A 20,507-nucleotide genomic window follows, 5' to 3' on the forward strand; every position below is an offset into this window, starting at 1 on the left:
GGTGGGCAACGGGAGGCTACCAGTCTCGCGACTGGAGCACGTTGGCCACGCGGGCAAGGATTACTGCGCGCGCGCAAGGCTATGTGAAAGGGCGCACGAGGCGATGGCTCAATTGGATCGGCGAGCGTTTCAGGATTTTCGAAATTGGAGCAGCCAGCGCCAAGGATAGAGAGCGAAGCGAGTCGGGATCCAGGGTAAAAGGAAGCACGGGGAGCGTCGGAGCCGGAGCTCGAGGCAAAGAGAAGAAGAGAGTATACGCTGGAGCTGGAGTCGCCTCGAGCGCGCGCAGATTCGAAAGGGAGAGAGAAATTTCAAAAGGAAAGCGTGTGGTTGTGGGTTTAATTGGTGATGCGACAGGGCGGCCGGGACGACGATGGAGACGGGACACTTGCTTTCAAAAAAAGAAGCGCCTGAAAGCGTTTTGGAAAAAGAGGATAAGGAACGAGTCGAAGAGAGTCAATGCTGTCGGGAGCGACGCGGAGTGAGGAGCATCAGAGGGAGTTTCTGACGTCGGATCGTGGGTTGAAAAAAGGGAAGACGAAAAAGAAGACCTGGAAGAAGAGAGGGTGCTCCCTGCAGCACTCACGGCGGCGTGAGTATCTGGACAGGTTTTGGGACGAGGATCGAATGGTAGAGGAGAAAAGGAAAAAAAAATGGTGTTGTTGGTCCAGAGACGCAAGTCACAGCGCCGCAGGTCGCGGAACAAGCAGAGAAGAGTCGAAGGCGACTTCTGGAGTCGCACAGGAAGGGTGGCTCTTGTCGCGGGCGGGTCCCGAGGGGGAGCCTCTGGGTGCTCCAGGTGCTTTTCTGGGCCCTTTTCTGGGCCTGGCCGGACAGCAACAGCAGAAGCCCCGGATGGCTTCTGGGCTGGTCAGATGCTGCAGCCGGTGGCGGGATGTGGCTGCTGTGGTGCGTGCTGGTTGCGGCGCTGCAGCGCTGGACCTAGCGGACGCAGCAGTGGAGCGCAGCGAGCGTCTAGCGGCGCTTCTAGTTCGTTTCTCGCCCTGCAAGGCCGTGCTTGGGGCCTAGCCCGGAAAGATTATGGCAGGGTGGGCGCAAGATCCAGGCTTGGGCTGCTAGTGAGTCGCTGCTGGAGGGGCAAGACGTCAGCCGTCTGGAGCGTCAGGATCGGCGGCGTTATCGCGAGAGGAGAGGGAGCAAGAACTGGTAAGCGAGAGAGATGGCGAGCCAGACGAGAGCAGGCAGATGGCGAGGCGATTAGACAAGAGACGAGAGGCGCCAACGCGACACAGGCAAGGGGAGAGCCGATGGCTTCTCGTTTCTTCCTTTCCTCTTCCTTCTTGTTTCTTCACACGAGCAGAGCGGGGGCTGGCGCAGCGGGCAGGGCGCTGACAAAAAGTCAAAAGACGGCAGCAAAGGTAAAAACAGCAAAGATGCCCTGGAGATGGGAGAAATTGAGTTGTTCAGGGCAGCCGTAATCCGGGACAGGCAAGGTAGGACTCGTGTATCCTGTAGCTTGTATCTAAGTGGCAGGAAGGGTTCAAGGGCAGCGAATCCTGCGGCTCGACGACGCCATGGCCGGCCGGCAAAGTGGTCACTGTGAAGCTGTAATCAGGGCAACGCCCGTGGGAGGGGAGACTGGACGAGGCAGAGGCCGGAGGGAGAGCTTCGATATAAGGTGCCAGGCGGGAGGGAGGAGTTGCATCTGCTGCTGCGGACACATACAGTGCCCCGTCCTCGACTTCCTGGTCGCAGATACCGCAGCAGATTCCCTGCATTGCACGCTGCAGACAGGTACACAGTCCGGTGCCCTGGGGCGTCCTCACGGAGCACTAGCACCGTACAATCACACGTGCGGCATGCCAGTTGACATCTGCTAGGACTACTACTAAGAGCGGCAAGTATTTGATCAAATGTCATGTACATGTACCCACGGCGTGCCCTCTGCTGGCTGCTCCATCCTGCGACATTGGATCAGTCAATGTCGTGGAGGCAGTCGAGGTCAAAGCACGGGGCACAGGTAGAAGGTGTCGCAGATAAGCGGCAGCACAGCAGAGCAGGCACTCGGACAGTGCAGCCCGCCTGAACCCAACAGACGGACGCGCCACAGCGCCAATTGGGCCACTGGAGCATGCCGTGCTCATCGCCAGTTCCCCAACATCATCAGCATCGGCATCAGCATCATCCCTACTTTGTACAGCACAAACACTGGACCGATGCCAGCTGTGCCAGGAGCGTGCGTGCGTGCGTGCGTGCTGTACATGTACGCTGGATGCTGTACACGTAGGTGGCCGACCAGGGTAGCTCGCTGCACGCAGCACAGCTCTGGGCCATTAGCTGTCCGTGTTCAGGTATGAGCGCTAGCACGATGCAAAGCGCGCATCCGCGAGCGCTGACTGGTGGGCGCCGTGCCTGTGCGGAGGCCCTGGAGGAGGGTGGGTGCAACGCCTGCAGGTGCAGCGTGTGCCAGGCGCTGCCACGGACCACTAATGTACGCGCACCGATTGACTCACGCCATGGAACACTGGAAGAAGTCTTCCTCGAAGGAAAAGAAGGCTGCAACGAAGGCTTCCAAAGCTTGCAGTGAGGGGTTGGCTGCGCCAGTCCGGTCCACCCGGCGACGGCCAACCACAGCAGCGCAGGTCAAGACAATGGCGAGATGGTACGCGCTGTAAAAGCATGATATCAATTGCTGGTAAAAATTCACTGAGAACACAGCGGTTCTCAGGAGCGAGGTTCGCTATGAATTACTGTACCAGCAATTAAAACCGAAATCCAAAAAAAGAAACCGCCCTCACATGGATTCCAGGCCAGAGCAGCGATTTGCGCTCGCACTGTGCCGCCCCATGCACCGCACAGCAAGTACGTACCTGCTAGTGACATGAATTCTCCGGATGCCGTCGCGTCCCTCGCCAGGCCCTTGTCTTGATGTTGTCTAATGATATTTGATGTACAGCTCTATATTGTACTGATTGATTCCTTTTTGCTGTCGACGGGCTGTGCCTCTGCAGCTGCTGCCACGCATGATGCAGGAGAATGCCTGCCAATAACTGTCAGATTATTGCTGTTGGTAGTAGTATTGAAAACTGGGCCCATGGTTCGCCGGGCAGCAGTAACCCATCGCATCATCGAAGATGCAAGCATGAGGTACCTACCGCCTAAGGAAAGTACATCTATACGCTGCATGCACATGTATGTGAGCGGCTATTCTGTCTTTACTACACAAGATTTATTACAATCCTACACACTCCATAGGCACCTGCCGGGTGGCAAGACGAGTTCGACTATCGCTTCTTGATCGCTCCATAGCTCCCGCGTTTCGTGCTAAACAGATCTCGGCCGGCCCGACGATGGCATTATCCATGTGGAAAAGGGAAAAAAGAAAGCCAGCTACTGACACGTACGTACTCGTGTCGGCCAAGACGCGCTTTGCTCGTGTGTGTCTCTCTACTGGATTACAGCTGCAAAGCTCAGGCCCTCTCCGGCTTACAGACAAGACGACACGATGCCGTTTCGGCGCCCAAGCAACGCCCTCGAATCCCTCGTCCCGGGCTCCAACGACCCAGCCTGCAGGGCCCGCTCTCTATTCGTCTCGGCTGGGGAATGCCAGGGGGTGGACACGGCTGTTTGCTCTTTTATGGCAACAACCAGGGCAAACTTTGAGAGCTGTGGATCCTGCATTCTTTCAGCTCGCAGGGTGGCGCCTGGGACAAGGTTTGGACGAAAAAGACTCAAAAAGCAAATAAAATGAACATCAGGATCATGGCATGCAAGCGGACAGGTGTGTTCCAGAGGGCGCTTACCACCGAGAGAAGAGGACGGAATAGGAGCAAGAGGGGCCACAGGAGCCCGAGGATCGAAAATTACGTGCGTCAAAAAGGCGCACTACCGTGGCATTCTGTTTGACTCGCGGCCAGAGGAATCAACATAGTGCTACAGTACTGGTGCCTAGTGCGAGAAGCAAATCGGAAGGCGATCGAACGATGTACGATGAAGCCCGAGCCAACGGACTTCTCCGTTTGCTATCTATGGAGTCAGCTACCTACAGTACGCGCTCCATTCGACTGTTAGGCATTTCCAGCCTCAGCTTTTCACCTTGAGCCGAATCGTGGAGACGAAACGAAACGCGCAAGCCCTCGTACTGGACCCTCGGCGAGCTCGGTCTCGCTTATTATATTGCTCGCGAAGTTTGTCTGCCTCTACAGGTACTATACTGTGCTGTTGGGTCCGTCAAACAACTCTGGGGACCAAGAAAAGAGTGAGAGGCACTGCATGTAGAGAATAGGAGCTTCGCGTGTTCCCCCCGCCCTTGACCCCGAACTCGACAGGGGGGAGCTTGCTAGCTAGTTGATGCCAGCACTTTTATACGAGTGCCTGACAGGCGCAAGGACATCGGATGGTGATCCCCCATGAACATCGTCATTCTCGCACTGCCGGTCTTGTCCACGTTGCTGGCTAGGATGAGGCTGACCCAGCAGGAACTGGAAAGGGGGACGCTGAATGTCTACTGTAGTACTACTGGCATTGCGTGCAAGATTCAGGCCGACGCGTGCTCGGGATGCCGAGGCTGATGCTGATGCTGATGTTGCTGATGCCGCCGCACTGTCCAGCTACCGTCCCTAGGTCCCGGGCCAGCGAACACTGATGTCTCCCTTTTTTTTTCCCTTGTGCCCTAGAATCCCACAGAAGCTACGTCAGAAGTATGTGTCTCGGTCTGCCCCAGTGGCGCGCTACACGGACTCAGATCGAAGAGCCGGCACGCCACCGAAAAAGGGCGAGCAACAGTCTCCAAGTTCTCGGCAAGTGGCCGTCTCCCGCCATCTCGCTGCCGCCGCCAGCCTCGCCTCACCTCGACGTTGGACGCAGATTCGCGGGTGGCCACAGCCCTACTAGTTCGATTTGCACATGCCTGGCCCGAATTTGTTGTCTTTTTTTGCGTGTTTGCCCGTGGTTGGGCGGCAGCACTGCACGGTGATACCCAACACGGCTGCATGCTTCGATTGCACATTGGATCGTACCCAATAGAACCGCCAGCCCAGTCCATTTCTGCCCAGCCCAGCCCAGCCCAGCCCGGAGCGTGCCGAAGAGCGAACAGACAAAAGGAGGCAATAAGATCAATGATACGTACAACCCAATATCGGCCCGCTTTTCACCTGTTAGTTTGAGAGTCTTGTGTCTTTTTTCTTTCCTTTTCTCCTTGTTCGGCCAGTTTTGCTCACGCCTTCTCGCTCTTTCTGTCTGCTAGCAGCATGCTAGATCCTCGTTGGGGCTTCTAGCAGGCTTCTAGAAGTTTTTTTTTAGCCTCATCTGGGATTCGCAGCTGGTCCGAGCGTTTGCGCTTTCATCTAAAGCCCCGACCGCGCCATTCCGGCTTACAGAGCTAACGCGAATGCTGGGCTGGACGTATTGCTCTAAGCGGAATGAGGCCAAGGACGAACCCTTATCCTTGGTCCAATCCGCCGCACTGGGCCCCCGCTTTCTGACTCTCGCTGTTGATGCATGTATCCGTACAGGCACTGTAATACTGTGGTTTAGTGCTCTGCTCTGTACTGCGCTGTGTCCTATCCGTGCCTGTTTGCGGCTTACCACCCTGAATCCCGGCAGCTCGGAAAAGGTTTCTCTCCTCCGGGCTGTCTCTTGCCTCGTGTCATGCAGTTGAATGCTTATTTTATCAATAACCCCCTTCGTATTATCGCTAGCAGTCTTGTGTATTCCTGCTCCCATGCATTAGCACAAATCTAAATCCTCAGCCTCTCCGCAGCGCAGAGGCCGTGTCCCGATTCGCTGCGCAGTCGCGGGACTACGGAGAAGCCCGATCCCATCGAACGAGTCGGAGATTGCCCCAGTTATAATGGCCTCCAGCACACGGAGAACCGCCTGGGCAATTCTTCCACGGCCCTGTTTTCTGAGCCCAGCATCAAGGCAATAAGGCCCCATAGCAGCAACCTCTTATATCCATCCCGCTAATCACCATCCGGGTCCCCTCTGATGTGGCAGGGCTAGCTTCCCTGCTTTTTTATGTTTGCGTTGCATCGCAGCCCGCATCGCGCATCCCACATCACAATCGCCCTGCATTGCTCGGTTCCCAATGCTCCATAGCTACCATACTTGCAGTACACCAATACAGTCCAATCGCGTTGTGCGAATTTATCAGCGGTACACGGAATATGTCTGTAAGTGCCAGACAATGATTAGAAATACCAAAGTCGCTATTGTTGTGGCTACTTGTCACTAAATAGCAACCGACGAATGAACAAACACCTCCCAAAGCCTAAAATACCTAATAATTGGCCAAATAGTAGTGCTACTACCTTATCAGGGTTCCAATAATCCTGTAACAGTCTAGTCCCTCAGCTTGAGACGCAGCCATTGCGAAAAAAGGGCGCTCGCTTATCAGCTTGATGTTTAGCACCAAATATTCAATCAATTAATCGCCTCGGCATTAACTCGATGCTTTACATTCAATCTCGAATCTCTCTAATCTACACGTTCCCCCCCCCCCCCTTCCCCTCCTTTCCTCTCTCTCTCGTTTTTCAACATTTCTCTATTTAGAATATAGCCCGCTGCCCGCTTTTTCAAAAAGCTCGGCAATACTACAGTACATGTATACATTTTAATCAACTTGCAAGGGCTTCTCCGGATTGCAAACTTGGTTCAAGCATTTTACCCCGTACGGCGCTACAAAAGTTGCTAATTTACGACCCAACTCCCCTTTTTTTCTTCTCCCCTCTCCCTTGCCCGCACTGGACTGGCTGCTGGACCCGGCCTTGTTGTTAATCCAAGCTGCCGATCTTTCTGTTTTTTTCAGCCCAGTAAGAAAAAAAAGCCGATCATACTCCGAGCGAAAGTTTACGTGTGTGCGCGCCACTACACAGAATAGAGAACAAGACTTACACACACCCAATTAAACATTGTCAGCCTCTCCGTGTCATTACAACGCATTCGGCAGATATTACGTGCCACTATTTCCTTTCTTTTTCCAAGTTGGATAAGAATTTGAAATCAAATGAATCGTGTAACCCCATACCTCTTCTCTTCCCGAGTTCCGAGAGAAAAAAACGTCATGTATCTTTCCCATTACGTCGTGCAATCTTACCCTGCAATATTTGCCCTATCCCCAGCAGCAATATACAACACTTGAATGAATTTGCCATTGCCGACTTTCCGTGTGCTGATAAAAAAAAAAAAACACCAGTTTAGTAGTGAAGACATCATTTTGCCTCTTTCGTCCAGCTCCTCCACGCTACCGATTTGAAATTCAAGACACATTGCATGTAATACCGTGTAAGAAAGAGCCAAACTCAATGCTAGAATAGCGGCGCCCCCGTTCTCCAGACGCTCCACACGAATGACTTGCTTCTTGCTTCATCCACCTGTCAAAATCAAAACCTGCTTGTCTCTCTATTCCCCAGATTGCCCAAACAAGCAGCAACCAGCCATCGGGGCACAAGCATATGATGTATCATTTTCTGTATCAACGCCCGTGAGAGATGGTATTACCAATCTATAGGCAGCCATAATAAGCAGTGGGCCTTTTACCAAGTATCAGGTATCAAGTAACATGCAAGCAAACTGATTCAGTGGTGCGCCTGCTGTGAGAAAACATCATACATTATATATGTATCTGATTATACACTTGGTGCTATTGATCTTCCACTCAGAGACGTCATAATGCATACTCTGTACATGCAGTCGTCAATTCATGCGGCCAGTTGCCGTCCCTTCCTGCCTGGTTTCAGACGGGATAATCATCTAAGTTCTATCTACACGTTCAATGCATGTGTGTATGTCCCTTACTCCCTCCCCTTTTACTCCTCCAAACTCATAGTGAGTTTCCCAAAGTCATGCGACATGCAACCTGTGATTCATCACACAAAGTGTCTATATATATGTACGTGCCATGGTCGTTGAATTCATATCCGTAGCTCAAGCTGTCTTCGACGAGGCTTTCACCATGTCATCACTTTACTCGTCGCGGGCAGTGTTTTCGCCCTCCAAGTGGATCTCAGCGACCTCATCAGAGTCATCGGAATTGGGAGCCCCGGTAGGTACCGTCAAGACGTCCTCGTGGGCTCCCGCTGGTGACGATGCTTCTCCTATCACATCTCCCTTGATAGAGCTGGCCGATGTCATGTGAGTGTCAGCTTCCGGGAAGCCTCCCGAGCTACCATGCTCGTCGCCGGATGAATTGAGTTGTGCGTCATCGCTGGCACAGTCTGCAGCCGAAGACCCTTCAGCTCCACTGCCATTTATCCCGTTGAAAGTCCAACCAGATGTCAAGTCAAGGGGGGGTTGATTCCGCGAATTGAAAGCTGTTTGAGCCTTCGTCTTCGATGCTACGAATAGCCTCTTCATAGGGCGGTACTTCCCCATCGTGGCTATCAGAAAGGGGTTTGATCGTGGTGTGAGCAACACCGGCCTTTAAAGGCGAGCCACGAAAAGAGTTGTCCTCCTCGCTGGAATTACTCCCGTCGTCTCCGCTCGTTTCTGAGTTGTACTTTTCAAAAATCTGTCCAAACCGCGGGCCACCTAGATGACCGTGAGTTCGGCGACGATAAAAGAGTAGGTATGCTGCACTCGTCACAACCGACGAAGGGTCAGAAACGGATGAAACGGAAGAATCTAGTTTTTTTTTTTACAAGTTAGCCTTTTGTTCCGTCTTAGTTTTACGGCATGTGCGGATTAGTGATTCTCACCGTTGTAGTTGTACCAGCGCCCATCTACAAAGTTCTTCGCGTATGCGGTGTAATGGCCTCCGCCCAGCCCTCCGTAGTGGTCGTCGACAGCAATCAAGTCGTAAATCTCTTCTTTTCCATCCTCTTTTTGAATGACTCTCGAGGTGAGATCCAACCCTTCGATAGGGAAATCGACTAGAACGTCCAGCTTGTCTCGCCGCCATCCTGAGCTGCTAAAGCGCTTGAGGTGTGCAATCAGATAGTCTGGTGTTTTCCACAAGTCAAACTTCTTGCTTGCTCTGCGGTGCTCCTTGCATCGTGGGCAATACCACATGTCTTGCTCTGACAGGACTTCGGCTCTCTCGAACTCATCGAGGCACTCCTCCAAAGTGATACCGCGGGACCGGCGAGTTTGTCGTTTTCTCTGGCTGATCTTAAGCGCGGGGTCGTTGATAGTCTCCAAGTCCGCAAACGTCTTGGATCCCTGTGCCGCGTGCTGCTTCTTTCCAGTGTAACCAAACACAGTTTCCCAAGCCTCTTCACTCCAGTCCACTACGAGACCCTCGTGAATTCGGATCAACGGGCCACCATCGGCAACTGCAGGAGGTGTTGGTTCAGATTCGACAGCCGACGAACGGTTTGCTAGCTTGCCACCACGCATCTGCTTGTCGCGACGCTTGTTGCCCTTTTTGTTGTACATCTTGTGATTCTTGAACTTCTTACCGCCCTTCCGAGGAACTCTATTAACAGTGGTCCGAGCCAGCTGCTGCGTATCAAGAGTTAGCTAATGAAATATCAGTCAACGAATTAAAACAGGAACTTACCCGGGCATCGGGAGGAGCATCATCTTCGCTGGATTCATCTACCATACGTGTCTGCGGGGACTCTGGTTGTGGACTCTCGTCATCGTTACTGCTGTCCTCGTTACCAGAGGCCGTGCTATTCCAGCTTTCAGGGCTTGGCTCATCCTCCTCCTTGGCCGGCGGCTCTGGGATGCGATCCGAAAGTCTTGGGAGCGTTTTGTGATTGTCAATGACGTTTCCCCAGCCAGTGGGCACCGGACCATCAGCTTGACTGGCAAAGTAGCTCAGCTCAAAGAGACCTTGCAGCTCAGGGTCAAGGAACTCTCCAGGCTGGATAAACTTGGGACGTTGGGCATTGAAACGGCGGAGAAGCTGCGGTTGATGAGGCAGAGGGAGATCGGGAGGGGGCATGGTATTGGCACTGCTGCGAGCATCCTTCATGGCTACGTCAACCATATCCTCTTCCCCCTCAACAGATTTGGCAACAACTTTACTGTCTCCAGATGAGTCGGCATCAGAAGCATTAGTGATGACCATGTCTGACTCTGTCGTTTCTGGGCTTTCAGGCTCTTGTTGCTGGGCAAATTTTGACCAGGTGGAAAAGGTTGATACTCTTTCCAACACTTTACGCTTGATATCGTCGTAGTTGGACGCCTCTTCCCTCGTCAGAGTGATGAAGTGTGGAGGAGAGGTACCCTCTGGCCCCTTGCCAGTGATGTATGGCCGTCGGTGGAAAACTGGGACCACCATCGTCTCATATCTCGGGTCGCTGTTCCACTCGTCGGCAGCGTCAGGCAGGGTGCCGTCCGGCTCCGGCGTTGAACGAATCTTCTTTTGGTTGCCCTTTGCAGGCCAGTTGGTAGGCACAGCCTCCAACTCGTGGAATGCTGCAATATCGGATGTTCCAATCTCTTCAGAGATGTCGCCGCTATTGTCATAGATTTTGAAGAAGCGGTCCTTAAACTCTTCAGCACCCATGAGCCGGTTTGCTGGTACACCTGTGCGAATTGACAAAAATAGCTTGAGAGACTCGATGGAGCTATGCTTGGGCAGCTCAACCTCGAATTGGACAGGGACGTCATTGAGAGGGAAGAACTTGACCGTCTTTGACCACATATTCTCGACAGGCAAGGGCAGTGTTAGGTTGTTGAAAGGGTCGAATGTGATGCTGATTTTACCGCACTCGGGGCACTTGAGAGTTGACTTGTACATGCCCGTGAATAGGTCGGCGATGATTGAATCATCTCGCTTTCTGGTAATGTCCCAAACTTTGTCTGCCATCTCCTTGATTGCCTCGGGGTTGTTGATCATATCATCGGTAGAGTCTGGCTTTTCGATGTAAGGCTTCTTCTTGATGCGACTGAGGTCTTCTTGAAGAGCGTCGAGAAGGAAGCCGAGAAATTCCTGTGAGTCTTGCTGACCCCAGCCAGCAAAGGTGGTGCGGCAGCGGCCCACGGTGTTCTTGAAATCCCGAGGGCTTACTGATCCTCTGCCCTCATCGTAAATCTCTCTCAGCAGCCCGTTATACGCTGTGGCTACTTTCCCGTTGTATCCAAGAGGGTTGGACTTGTTGAGCTCACTTGCGTACGCCTCAGTAAGAAAGTACTTTGTCAACTCTTCCACACTACGCACGCACTGCAGCGCCGAGTTCATGTAGCAGGTGTTTCCGAGGTTATGTAAACCCACGGCGCCCAAGCTCCGACCATTCTTCTTTTTCTGCATCCTGCCACGAGTGGCAGGCCCATCTGAAGAGCTAGGGCTGCTTCGGCTGCTAAATGACTTGGACAATGCAGTGTTGTTGGTTCGCGTGGGTATTGCTTTATCAAGCATTGACTGGTTCTGGCTCGTACACCTACTCACCCAGACGTCCTTGCCGACTAGCTCATCAACGATCAAGACTTGGTCTGTCACAAGCTCAAAAAGCTGAATGGCGGCAGATCCATTGTAGTTGGGATTTATGGTTTGATCTTCGAGGGCTGCTAACCGCCTGGCGTCCTTGGAAGTACCAAAGGTCGCTACGTCAACGAGTAAGTGCGACCACGGCGAGTTTTCATCTCCATTTGCATCTTGGTTGCGGCCGGGAGAATCAGGCGGTGTTGTCAGAGCAGCTTGAGGCTGGACATTGGTTGTGCCAAGCTGTTCAGAATTGACCACCCAGAGCCGAATCTTGCGATCCATCGGGACTCCAGTAAGCTTCTTTATATCCTTAATAAAAGTTTGAGCATGGTATTTGCGACTTCTGGCTATAGCAAGAGGAGGTGGGTTGTCCGCTTTGAGAGACGACTCGATGGGCAGCGGACTGAGTTCAGACCAGACGCGATGCACTCGGAAAATTGGGGGATGGAGCTCAAACATGACATCCGAGGCAGAGTGCGCATCGACAGCAATGTTGATAGCAGTGCGGACAATGGGCATTTGTCCCTGTTCGAGACCATACCAGTCCATGACCAATTTCCATGCGTCTTCAGGAAAGAGCTCGAATGATTGTTGATCAAGTCCGGGTTTGAGGCGGACAAAGTCTTCATGACCCGGCTCTTGGAGGACTTCCTCAATAATGTCTGAGTTGTCGATTGGGCCCAATGAGGCATCGGTAATATCTGTCTTCCCCGAACGTAGGGATAACGCCTTATCCACCCATGTACGCGATACAAGATAGGCTTTATCGCCCTCCTTTGGCGACGAGTCTGCCGCAGCTTTGAGAAGCGTCTCGATTATCTTGACTTGTTCGGGGAGAGAGGGGAGGGGAGCAGCTATTAAGAATGAAAAAGCCTAGCATTAGCAATCTTGCAACCAGATTTGTCCTTGTCCCTTTTTCTTATCTTTGGAATGCTTTTATTCTCTTTCTCTCCATGAAATGAACTTACACTGAGCAGGGGAATCGGTGCCGTTGGTTGATGGCATGGTATCTGTGACTTCAACGACGTCGACGCTCATGGCGCGGGGCAATTCCGCTGAGGGGATGGATGACGATGTCATCTCCACGTCCTCGGCACTGCCGTTGGCAGCATCGCCATTATTGTTTGCAGTGGTTTCAGGATCCATGCTGGATGCTCGTCGTTTCAGTGGGGATGATGAACGTTTAGGCAGATCCGCATCGCCATTCATAACGACCCTCTTGGAGATGAGGAACGGTGACTGGCTCCTGGCGTAGGTTCGCACAGAGGCTGCGTCGTCTCCTCCTCTTTCGCTCTCAACAGACGGGTCGGGGCCGTTGGACGTGCCGGGAGACGAGGCAACGGACGAGGCGTAGTCGGCAGACACGAGGGACGAGCTGAGCTGGGCCTGGGTCTGGAGCCGCGAGGGGACGCTGGATGCTGGGATGGAGGCGGCACGGACGTACTGCGGCGCTTCAAGCCCGGAGGCTATGGGCGTAGCGGAAAAGGAGAGGGCGGCGTCGTCGTCGGGCTCGCACGAGGGGATGGCGGTGTCTGGCGATGGCGAGTGGGCGTCAAGATCGATCGTCAAGGGACGGGCAAGCTTTCTCTTCTTTGAGGAAGACGTCTTGATAGTGAGCTGCCCGGGCAGCTCTGGGGAGAACGGGGGGAGAGTCGAGTCGAGTCGGGAGGCGATGGGGAAGGCCTTGCATCTAGACGCTCGCCGGTCGAGGGGTTGATAGAATCAGCCAGTAGACAAAAGAACGGCCAGGGCACCGCACATCGGGGCAGTGGAGGCGGGCGTCTGTTTCGCGGGTTGGCGGTGTTTTGACGGCTGTGTGGGTCTCGATGTCAGCTATTTCTGGACAGTACAAAGTCAAGCAGGGGCAAAAAAAAAAGACGTCACGGCCACATGCAGCAGCGCTAGCGGGACACAGCACTGTGCTTGCTTGCTGTAGGGGAGAAGGGGCAGCTGGAGCAGAGCAGCCCAGCCCAGCGTCAGCAGCAGATGCGAATGACTCCGCGTCGATCCATGGCACGGCATGAGCTGGGCGTGGCTTCTGGCGTGGACTGGGCATAGTGCAGTGTGCAGTGTGTCTTGTGCCTGACACCTGCCTGAGAGTGGTGGTGGGTGTGATCTGTACTTCGTACCTGAACCTGGAGTTGCAGCTGGGCTGGGGAGAATGGCACGGCCGCTGAGATGCCCGCAGCCGGGAGGGTACGTGGCCTGCTTATATGGCCTGCTCGTGCCTGCAGGATCTGCTGCTAGGCTGTTGCAGCTATGAAAACAAAATAAACACAAAAAAAAGGGACGACCAAAGAAAAGAGAAAAAGAAGTGAATAACGGTAAAAAAAAAAAAAAGTGAACCAAAGCAAAAGAGGAACAGCAAGATCGGCCTAGGGCCCCGTTTTATGCGCACATGTAAGTAAACAGCGAATCAGGCAACGGATAGCGCAGCAGGGAGCTGTCTGGTGGGAAAAATTTCATTGATGTTACAAAAATAAAAACCAGCAGTGAGCCCCATCCAAAAGCGAAGAAAAAAAGAGGCCCAGGGCTAGAGGAACTAGCGGATAGCTCGCGGCTGCCCTTGCGGGTGCGTCTCAAGAGACCCGTAATCGCCTGAAGAAAAACTGCCGTTTGGTGCTGAGATTTTCGAAGGGCTCTCTCCGCGCTGTAGCTGCGGCGAGGCGAGAGCAATCCCCACCGCACCAAGCCCAGGAATGACGGCCAGCGCACTGAGAGCCCCGCGCACGGCCCTAACAGACGCCTGGAGTTGAACTGCCGTGGCCCTAGGCGTCCAGGTACCTCGAGAACATGTTCCCTTTCGTTTGCCTGATTTGCTGACGCCGTCGAAGCTGCATCAGGTACCAGTAAATTCTAATACTAGGTAGTACCTAACCAGTGGCAAAAGCGATGCGAATGGAATCCTTCCCATTGCTGCCTCGTCATTAGTAATTGTAGCTAGGTAGCTCTGGGACACGTATTTATCCAGCATCCGCCTTGTTCCTCCAGGCACACCGAAATACGTACATAAAATCCATTTTGGGAATCCGAGATCAGCCTTGCCAGCCCACTAACAAAGCAGTACCTTCATCGTAGGTACCGCCAACTTGCACTCACCTCTGCACCGTGTTGGCTGCGAGGGGCACAGACTGTGGCGACCGCCCGGCGTCTTTTTTTCCATAGTAAAAAGGCAAACGAGAACGGATCCGGAAACTGGCTACGTGCTGGCGTGCAAATATTTTCAGGTCCCGACTCAGTCTGGTTGCTAGTAACGCTCTGTCGTCTAACTGCCTCGGCATCAGAGCAGCCTGTTGTTACCTAGGTGGTATCTACCTATACATTCTAGGTGACGAAATGGCAAAATACGAAGCAGGTAGTAGATACAAAGCCTCGAACAGTAATTAGCATGAGTCTCAAAATCAAGATCTGGTTATATTCGATACCCCTATATAATCTCATGCTGTAGATACAAGCACCTATTTGTATGAGGTATCCTGCGGGGATGTTGTGGCTGCTGTCTCTTGGACGCAGTGATATCTCAAGTAGCAAGAAACCCAGGTGGCTGTTGCTCTCATCCCCTCATCCAATCAATGTAATCAATGGAAATAAAACTCTAATATATATATATATATCTACCTGCATTTAATGCTATCTCCAACTCTCCCCTAGGAAATCCCCTTGCGTGTGCGGCATCAAACATCTAGTATCAGGTTATTTTTTCCCCCCTTTTCTCTTGAACAATGTGAAATTCTTCGTAATTCGTCAACATGGCTCGGCACTTCAAAGTTTGGAATCGATTTCCTCAAACTCCTTGAGGTCTTTGACAGGGCGAGCACCAGAGCTGACCTGAAGGCCAGCCTTGTATTGTCGACCATCGGTGATCTCAATTGCCGCATCTATGGCTGAAGTCTCGTTGCTAGATGTCTCGACATTGGGGGAAACCTGAGGTAGTCCTAGCTCCTTGGCTTGGGAAAGCAGGGTTGTGCGCTGGTCATCCGAAACCGACTGTCCAGTCTTCAGATGTCCCTCCAAAAGGTCAAGGCTTGCTCGGTTCTCCTTGGGAACATCTTCCAGTCCCAGGTTCTTCAGGAGGTCCACAACCTTGGAGTCCACTTCGCTAGATCCTCGAGCGTACAGATGAACTGAAAGACGAGCTCGGCTGCTGGAGGAAGGGCTAAAGTATTTATCGAAATATTCCAACATTTCAGCCTTTGTTAGCAGCTTGGCGTTGGCCGCATCATGCTGGGCTGTGATTTTTAAAAGTTGCATATTAGCATGCCGCATATACGTAATTGGGAGCGAAGCAAGAAATCCATTAACATCACTTACCTTGTTCAAAATCATAGTATTCGTTAGATATTTGCGCCCAGTGTCTCGAAGTCTCTTGATCCAGGTTTCGCAACTTTTCGAGTCTCTTGTTGATCAAGCTTCGTTTATGGCCCTCAAACTCAGTGTCCGTCATCTTCTGCAGGCTTTCCCCAAATTGAACCAAAAACGCCTCGATGCGTCTGTCTAGGTAGTCAGGAGTCCTCTCGCTTTGGATCAAGAAGCGGAAACCACATGTGGTAGCAAAGTTGCGGATACTGGCAAAGACAATGTATCCAAGCTGCTCTTTCGTCCTGAGCTGGTCAAAGGCGGGCTCATGCATCATCTGATCCATCAGGAGAGTTTTGGCGCGAGTATTTCGGTTACCTCTGTCACCTACATAGAGCCAGGTTTCCACGCAGTGGTTGACGTTTGCCGGGTCCTTCAACGTCTTTTTGTAAACGTAATTTGATCCCGAGGGCAAGATGAGTGAACGAATAATGGGCCACTGAGACTTCAACAGCACGCGAGGCTTGAGCGTGGACTCAACCACCTCTGTCGCATCAAGTGCGTCGCTCTTGCTCATGTTTCCATGTACATAGACTTCAGTGTACATCTGAGCCAGCATCTGCTTCTGAAATTGTCGGATATCATCCGAGGTGACCTCTCGCAGTTCCACAGCAAGTTCTTCCACCAGGTAGTCACATTCTGCGTTCAGCCAGGATGTGTAATCTCCTACTTGCTGATATGAAGACTGAAGTTGCCAATTATCATAACCGCGGGTAAGGCGCTCTTTGACAATGGCGAATCGATCCTCCCTGATCTCAATATCTCGCAAGGTAGAGGTAACTTTCCTAAGGAGAAGCAGAAGCTTGTCGTTATATCCCGAAATATCGAGAAACATGCCTCGAGAATCCAGGGAGACGGTATACTCAAGTCCTGCAAGTTCTGCGTCATAAGAGTACTCTTCCAGGGCGTCTCGTACTAGCTCTGTAAAAAGTCTAGCCTTGACACTGTTCTGTGCAGAGGCATAGATGAGAGGGTTCTTCAGGCTCACGATGACGTTCGCCTTGGGCACCCAGAACGTATCGTCTTTCTTCCACCAAGTTCGGGCCTCTGCGTCGTTTCGCAGAATTCGGGGGGCCAATGCAGGCTCTGGCACTTCCTTCTTTTCGACCTCGAGCTTGTTAGGGATGAAGCTGTTCTTGTGAGGCAGATGCAACTGTGGCAGTCGCTGCTGGCTAGGGGTATTGATGGCACGTTTCCAATCCTCCATCGCATCTTCAGGGATTTTCCCGTATGAGTATTCTGTGCCGTACCACTTTTCCTTCAGGTTCCAATTGCCGGGGAAAGTGCGTGATACAACGGAAAGACGGAGATTCTCTGGTCGAATCTTGGACAAGGCCTGCTCAATGTGTCCTGCATCAAAAACGCGCAGCCGGCTGTGGGCGCTCAGCAGCCACTCTCGCGGCAAAGGCTTCTGCATCACGGAACTAACTCTGCTCGTGAATCGGCTGGCTGGAGTTTTCTCTCTAAACTTAAAGTCCACATCGGCCATGCCCTTTTGCTCTTGGAAAATCCATTCCTGAGGCGAGGCTTCACGCAAGAGGGCGATGTACTGGAAAAAGATGTTGATAATTTGAGGATACACTTTAAGGCCCTGCGGTTTTACTGTTAGAGCACATCTTGCTAGAATATGGGGTTCTAAGCTTACCTCTTCCGTCAATCGGATTTGCACTTCAAAGACACCGGGCGTGCCGGGGCAGATTGGGTAAGCACCGGCGGACAAGCTATTGGCCCAGCCCTTGTTTTTGATATACGACATGATACTACCGGGACCTTCATGTCCAATGAGGTGGGAGCAGTACCTGCTCGGCTGAGACTTGTACAAATCCTCCTCGTCAATGAAGGGGAAGCCAAGGTTCAGCTCTCTGGTGTCCATTACCGGCTTTGCGAACCACTGGACACCAATATCATTTTCACGGAAAGGAAGCTCTTCCGTCCATCGATTTGGAGCCAAGCGTTTGTTAGCGATGCCAGAGAAGAACTCAACAGCCCAGTCCTGAAGCACATCCAGAGGTTCCCGACCCAGAATGACAAGCTTCATGCGGTTGGCGGAGTAGTGCTTCGCGTGGAACTCGATAAACTTGTCTCTGACATTGATGCCGCTGGCTTCTGGGATGGTCTTGAGCACTTCCAGGTTGCCAGTAGAAAAGTGGCAGTAAGGGTGCTTCGGATTTGACAGCGACTTGTCGAGCTGGTGGAGACGCCATGTGTCATTCTGCAGATTCTTCTTGTTCTCCGAATCAACGGCCTTGAGCTCTCTGTCCAAGGTGCTAGATAGGAAAAGCGGTTCAATGAAGAACTGCGCGAAGCGGTCGAGAGCCTCGCGGAGTGGCGAAGGATTCGTCGCCGACGGATTTTCGTCATTGGCCGGCTTGGCTGCGACGTCGAAGTAGTAATTGGTCGATGTGGAGGCTGTATAAGCATTGGAGCTGCCGGAATTGGCAGACAGATACTGGCCGTACTCATTCTCGATGGGGAACTTTTTGGTGCCCATGAACAAGAGCTAGCATTGCTCCAATGTCAGCCCGCCAGGATTACAAGCACAAAAGGGTTAAATGCATGATTAGAAACAAAAAAAAAGGAGGGGAGAAGATGAGCAATTGCAGAACGAGAAGAAGAGGGCCGAGGACAATCAAACAAGACAGAAAACAGGAGCCAAGCGGCAGAGCAAAGCAGGGGAAACGGCACGGCTTACATGCTCGACTGCGTGTGCCATGCCCGGCATTCCATCCTCGTCGCTGAAGTTGCCGACGTTGACGTCGAGCGCGGCGCTGGCCTTGTCCGTCTCCGGATCGTGCACCAGCAACGCCTCGAGCTCATTCTCCAGGCGGATGACCCTGTACTCGCGGTCGTCCAGCGAGGGCTTCTCCAGGCTGTCCGTCAGGATCTCAACCGGCGAGTGGCGGCTGGGGGCTTGGGCCTCAGCCTTGGCCGGTGCCGGCACATGCGCGGGCATTGCGGGGGGGGCGGTTTTGCGAAGAGCGGCGAGCGAGCACCAACAACAATCACGGCGAATGGGCAGCGACGAGCCTTGGCGGAGAAGGGAGAGGATGCTCGACGACGCACAGCTTGGGGATTGCACAGGTTGATGTTTTTTGGAGGTGGCGGCGGGCTGACTGATCGAGACCCGCGTTTGCTGAAGCTCGCCAGTAGTGGGGGCGCCACCGTCTTTAGGTGCAGGCCGTCTCGTCTGTCGTAGGGAGTTGCTGGAGCTCAGCTGCTTTGTAGGATTGGATGGGCGTAATGCTAGGTGGTAATCTCTGTCGTCGGGCGGATTTCGTCGTGGTGAAGCCGGGTTTGACGAGGTTTTTAGGTAGGCCTTGGATGCGGTAGGATGCAGGTAGGTTGCTTTGGTGGCAGGAGAAGCGAAATGGCTGAGATCTTGTCCCCTCTGAAGCACAACCAGGCGATGGCACCAATGTTGATGCTGAGTCTGGCGTTAGTCTTGGACGGCGGCTTGAGCCTGCGGTGAGTGTCTCGAATTCGGCATGCAAGAGCAATTCGGGAGCGACCTGGACATAAAAGAGCCGGCTTTGCTGATTGCGTATTGGCCAGGTGCCTGGACGCTTATAGAAGTGCCTGGACGATGCAGGCCGCTGAGGAAGCTTTGATGCTTATCTGCTCAGAGGAGTCCGCGATGCAAACAGCTGGCAAGCTCCTCTTTCATACTTGTCTGTAGCTGGTCCCTCAAGGTTCCCCCCGGCACCGCTACAGGCCGGAGAAAAAGTGGCAGGCTACGCATTGGGTAACCCAAAGGGAGAAAAAAGTTAGCTGTACTACGAGCGAATCGTGATAGATCTTTGATCTGTGTCTGCGATTTACAAATTTACAGCTTCACACAAAGCTGTGCTTGTGCTTGTGATTGTGCTGAGCTTGAGCTGTGCGAGGCTCCTTCAAGCTGCCAATTGCTCCCAGCGGTGCCCAGACTTGGCGAGCCATTGAGGATTGTGGCCTCTGCTACAAAGTGTGAGAACAGCTGGTATGTGCGTATGAGATGCCATACACCAGCAAGGATCCGTCTCTTGGACTCGGCCGGCACTACGAAAAGCCAAGAGGAAGCTAAAAAATGCGGCCATCAGGCATTTATTGGCCGCGAATCATGGGGCCAGCAGGTCAAATGCCGCTCGTTGTTTGCTGGGGCCGTGCTCGTGCTCGGGATGTGGCAGCACAACGGTTATCGGTGTTAATGGTGGTTGTACAAGTACCGCACACGGCCAGTCGCTTCTGTCTGGCACGCAGAGAGACGTCGCTCGCCAGTCCCAAGGCCCGGACAAAGGTTCTGCGTGAGCCTGCAAGGGGTGTGGAGGGATGATCCCCGTCTCGTTCCCACCATTGCTGGCGTTAGGACGACTCGCAAAGTGGATATAAAATCCTCCAAACCTCGACTTTGGCTCCGCTGCTCGCTCAGTGCAGACATGAGAATTTCTCTTTGTTCAAAATCATGCTTGTAGATGTTGACGAGGACGAGGTATCTTGGCAAGACCCCAGCGTTGGACAAGACATGGCCCGAGGCCCGTGAGGTCTGGGTTGTGGCCCATCGCAAATCCACGCTGCTGGTGGCGCTTTAGACATGGCGATGGCGGGGGGAGCCGTACTGCACATCAACCGCAAGCAATACTGTAGACCAGATGAAACGCAAGTTGATGTTTCCCTTGGGCTCGTCCACAGGTTTGTTTGGAACCGACTCCGTCCAGAGGGGCGCGCTAGACATGGAGGTCAGGGTTTCGATCTGATCTGCTTACTTGGGTCGGTGAGGTGAGCTTAGGCCATGGTCTTGCATCCAAACCATTACCCAAACATGGACATTTGACACGTCAAT

The 20,507-nt window shown here is 52.9% G+C and overlaps 4 protein-coding genes across 4 annotated transcripts; 2 read left to right on the forward strand and 2 right to left on the reverse strand.

The window, feature by feature from the left end:
• Positions 1-6,049: 6,049 nt before the first annotated feature.
• Positions 6,050-8,098, forward strand: TrAtP1_000538 (uncharacterized protein; the record flags this gene model as incomplete). Its single annotated transcript, XM_066110624.1, has 2 exons — positions 6,050-6,134; positions 7,887-8,098. 2 exons carry the CDS (start codon positions 6,050-6,052, stop codon positions 8,096-8,098), a joined length of 297 nt encoding a protein of 98 aa, XP_065966696.1.
• On the reverse strand, positions 7,557-13,796 carry TrAtP1_000539 (uncharacterized protein). The gene is made up of 4 exons (XM_066110625.1): positions 12,304-13,796; positions 9,461-12,189; positions 8,658-9,402; positions 7,557-8,583 (listed from the first exon to the last, which is right to left on the reverse strand). The coding sequence occupies exons 1-4, from the start codon at positions 12,542-12,544 to the stop codon at positions 8,243-8,245; spliced, it is 4,056 nt and encodes a 1,351-aa protein (XP_065966697.1). The 5' UTR covers positions 12,545-13,796; the 3' UTR covers positions 7,557-8,242.
• On the forward strand, positions 12,759-13,052 carry TrAtP1_000540 (uncharacterized protein; the record flags this gene model as incomplete). The annotated part of the gene is made up of 1 exon (XM_066110626.1): positions 12,759-13,052. The coding sequence occupies one exon, from the start codon at positions 12,759-12,761 to the stop codon at positions 13,050-13,052; it is 294 nt and encodes a 97-aa protein (XP_065966698.1).
• Positions 13,797-14,730: 934 nt separating the features above from the next.
• Positions 14,731-19,414, reverse strand: TrAtP1_000541 (uncharacterized protein). Its single transcript, XM_014091593.2, has 4 exons — positions 18,384-19,414; positions 17,337-18,191; positions 15,647-17,282; positions 14,731-15,564 (listed from the first exon to the last, which is right to left on the reverse strand). Exons 1-4 carry the CDS (start codon positions 18,642-18,644, stop codon positions 15,098-15,100), a joined length of 3,219 nt encoding a protein of 1,072 aa, XP_013947068.1. The 5' UTR covers positions 18,645-19,414; the 3' UTR covers positions 14,731-15,097.
• Between the last annotated feature and the right edge of the window lie 1,093 nt (positions 19,415-20,507).

Source organism: Trichoderma atroviride, chromosome 1 (assembly GCF_020647795.1).
Source record: "Trichoderma atroviride chromosome 1, complete sequence".
Classification (NCBI taxonomy): Eukaryota; Fungi; Ascomycota; class Sordariomycetes; order Hypocreales; family Hypocreaceae; genus Trichoderma; species Trichoderma atroviride.

Excerpts from the sequence above, each read along its gene's own strand:
- TrAtP1_000539 (XM_066110625.1), bottom strand. The coding sequence starts at position 12,544 with ATGAATGGCGATGCGGATCTGCCTAAACGTTCATCATCCCCACTGAAA. Across the intron at positions 9,403-9,460 it reads ATGCTCCTCCCGATGCCCGG|CAGCTGGCTCGGACCACTGT; the intron begins GTAAGTTCCTGT and ends CTTGATACGCAG. Across the intron at positions 8,584-8,657 it reads GCGCTGGTACAACTACAACG|ATTCTTCCGTTTCATCCGTT; the intron begins GTGAGAATCACT and ends AAAAAAAACTAG.
- TrAtP1_000541 (XM_014091593.2), bottom strand. The coding sequence starts at position 18,644 with ATGCCCGCGCATGTGCCGGCACCGGCCAAGGCTGAGGCCCAAGCCCCC. Across the intron at positions 18,192-18,383 it reads TGGCACACGCAGTCGAGCAT|CTCTTGTTCATGGGCACCAA; the intron begins GTAAGCCGTGCC and ends GAGCAATGCTAG. Across the intron at positions 17,283-17,336 it reads AAATCCGATTGACGGAAGAG|GGCCTTAAAGTGTATCCTCA; the intron begins GTAAGCTTAGAA and ends GTAAAACCGCAG.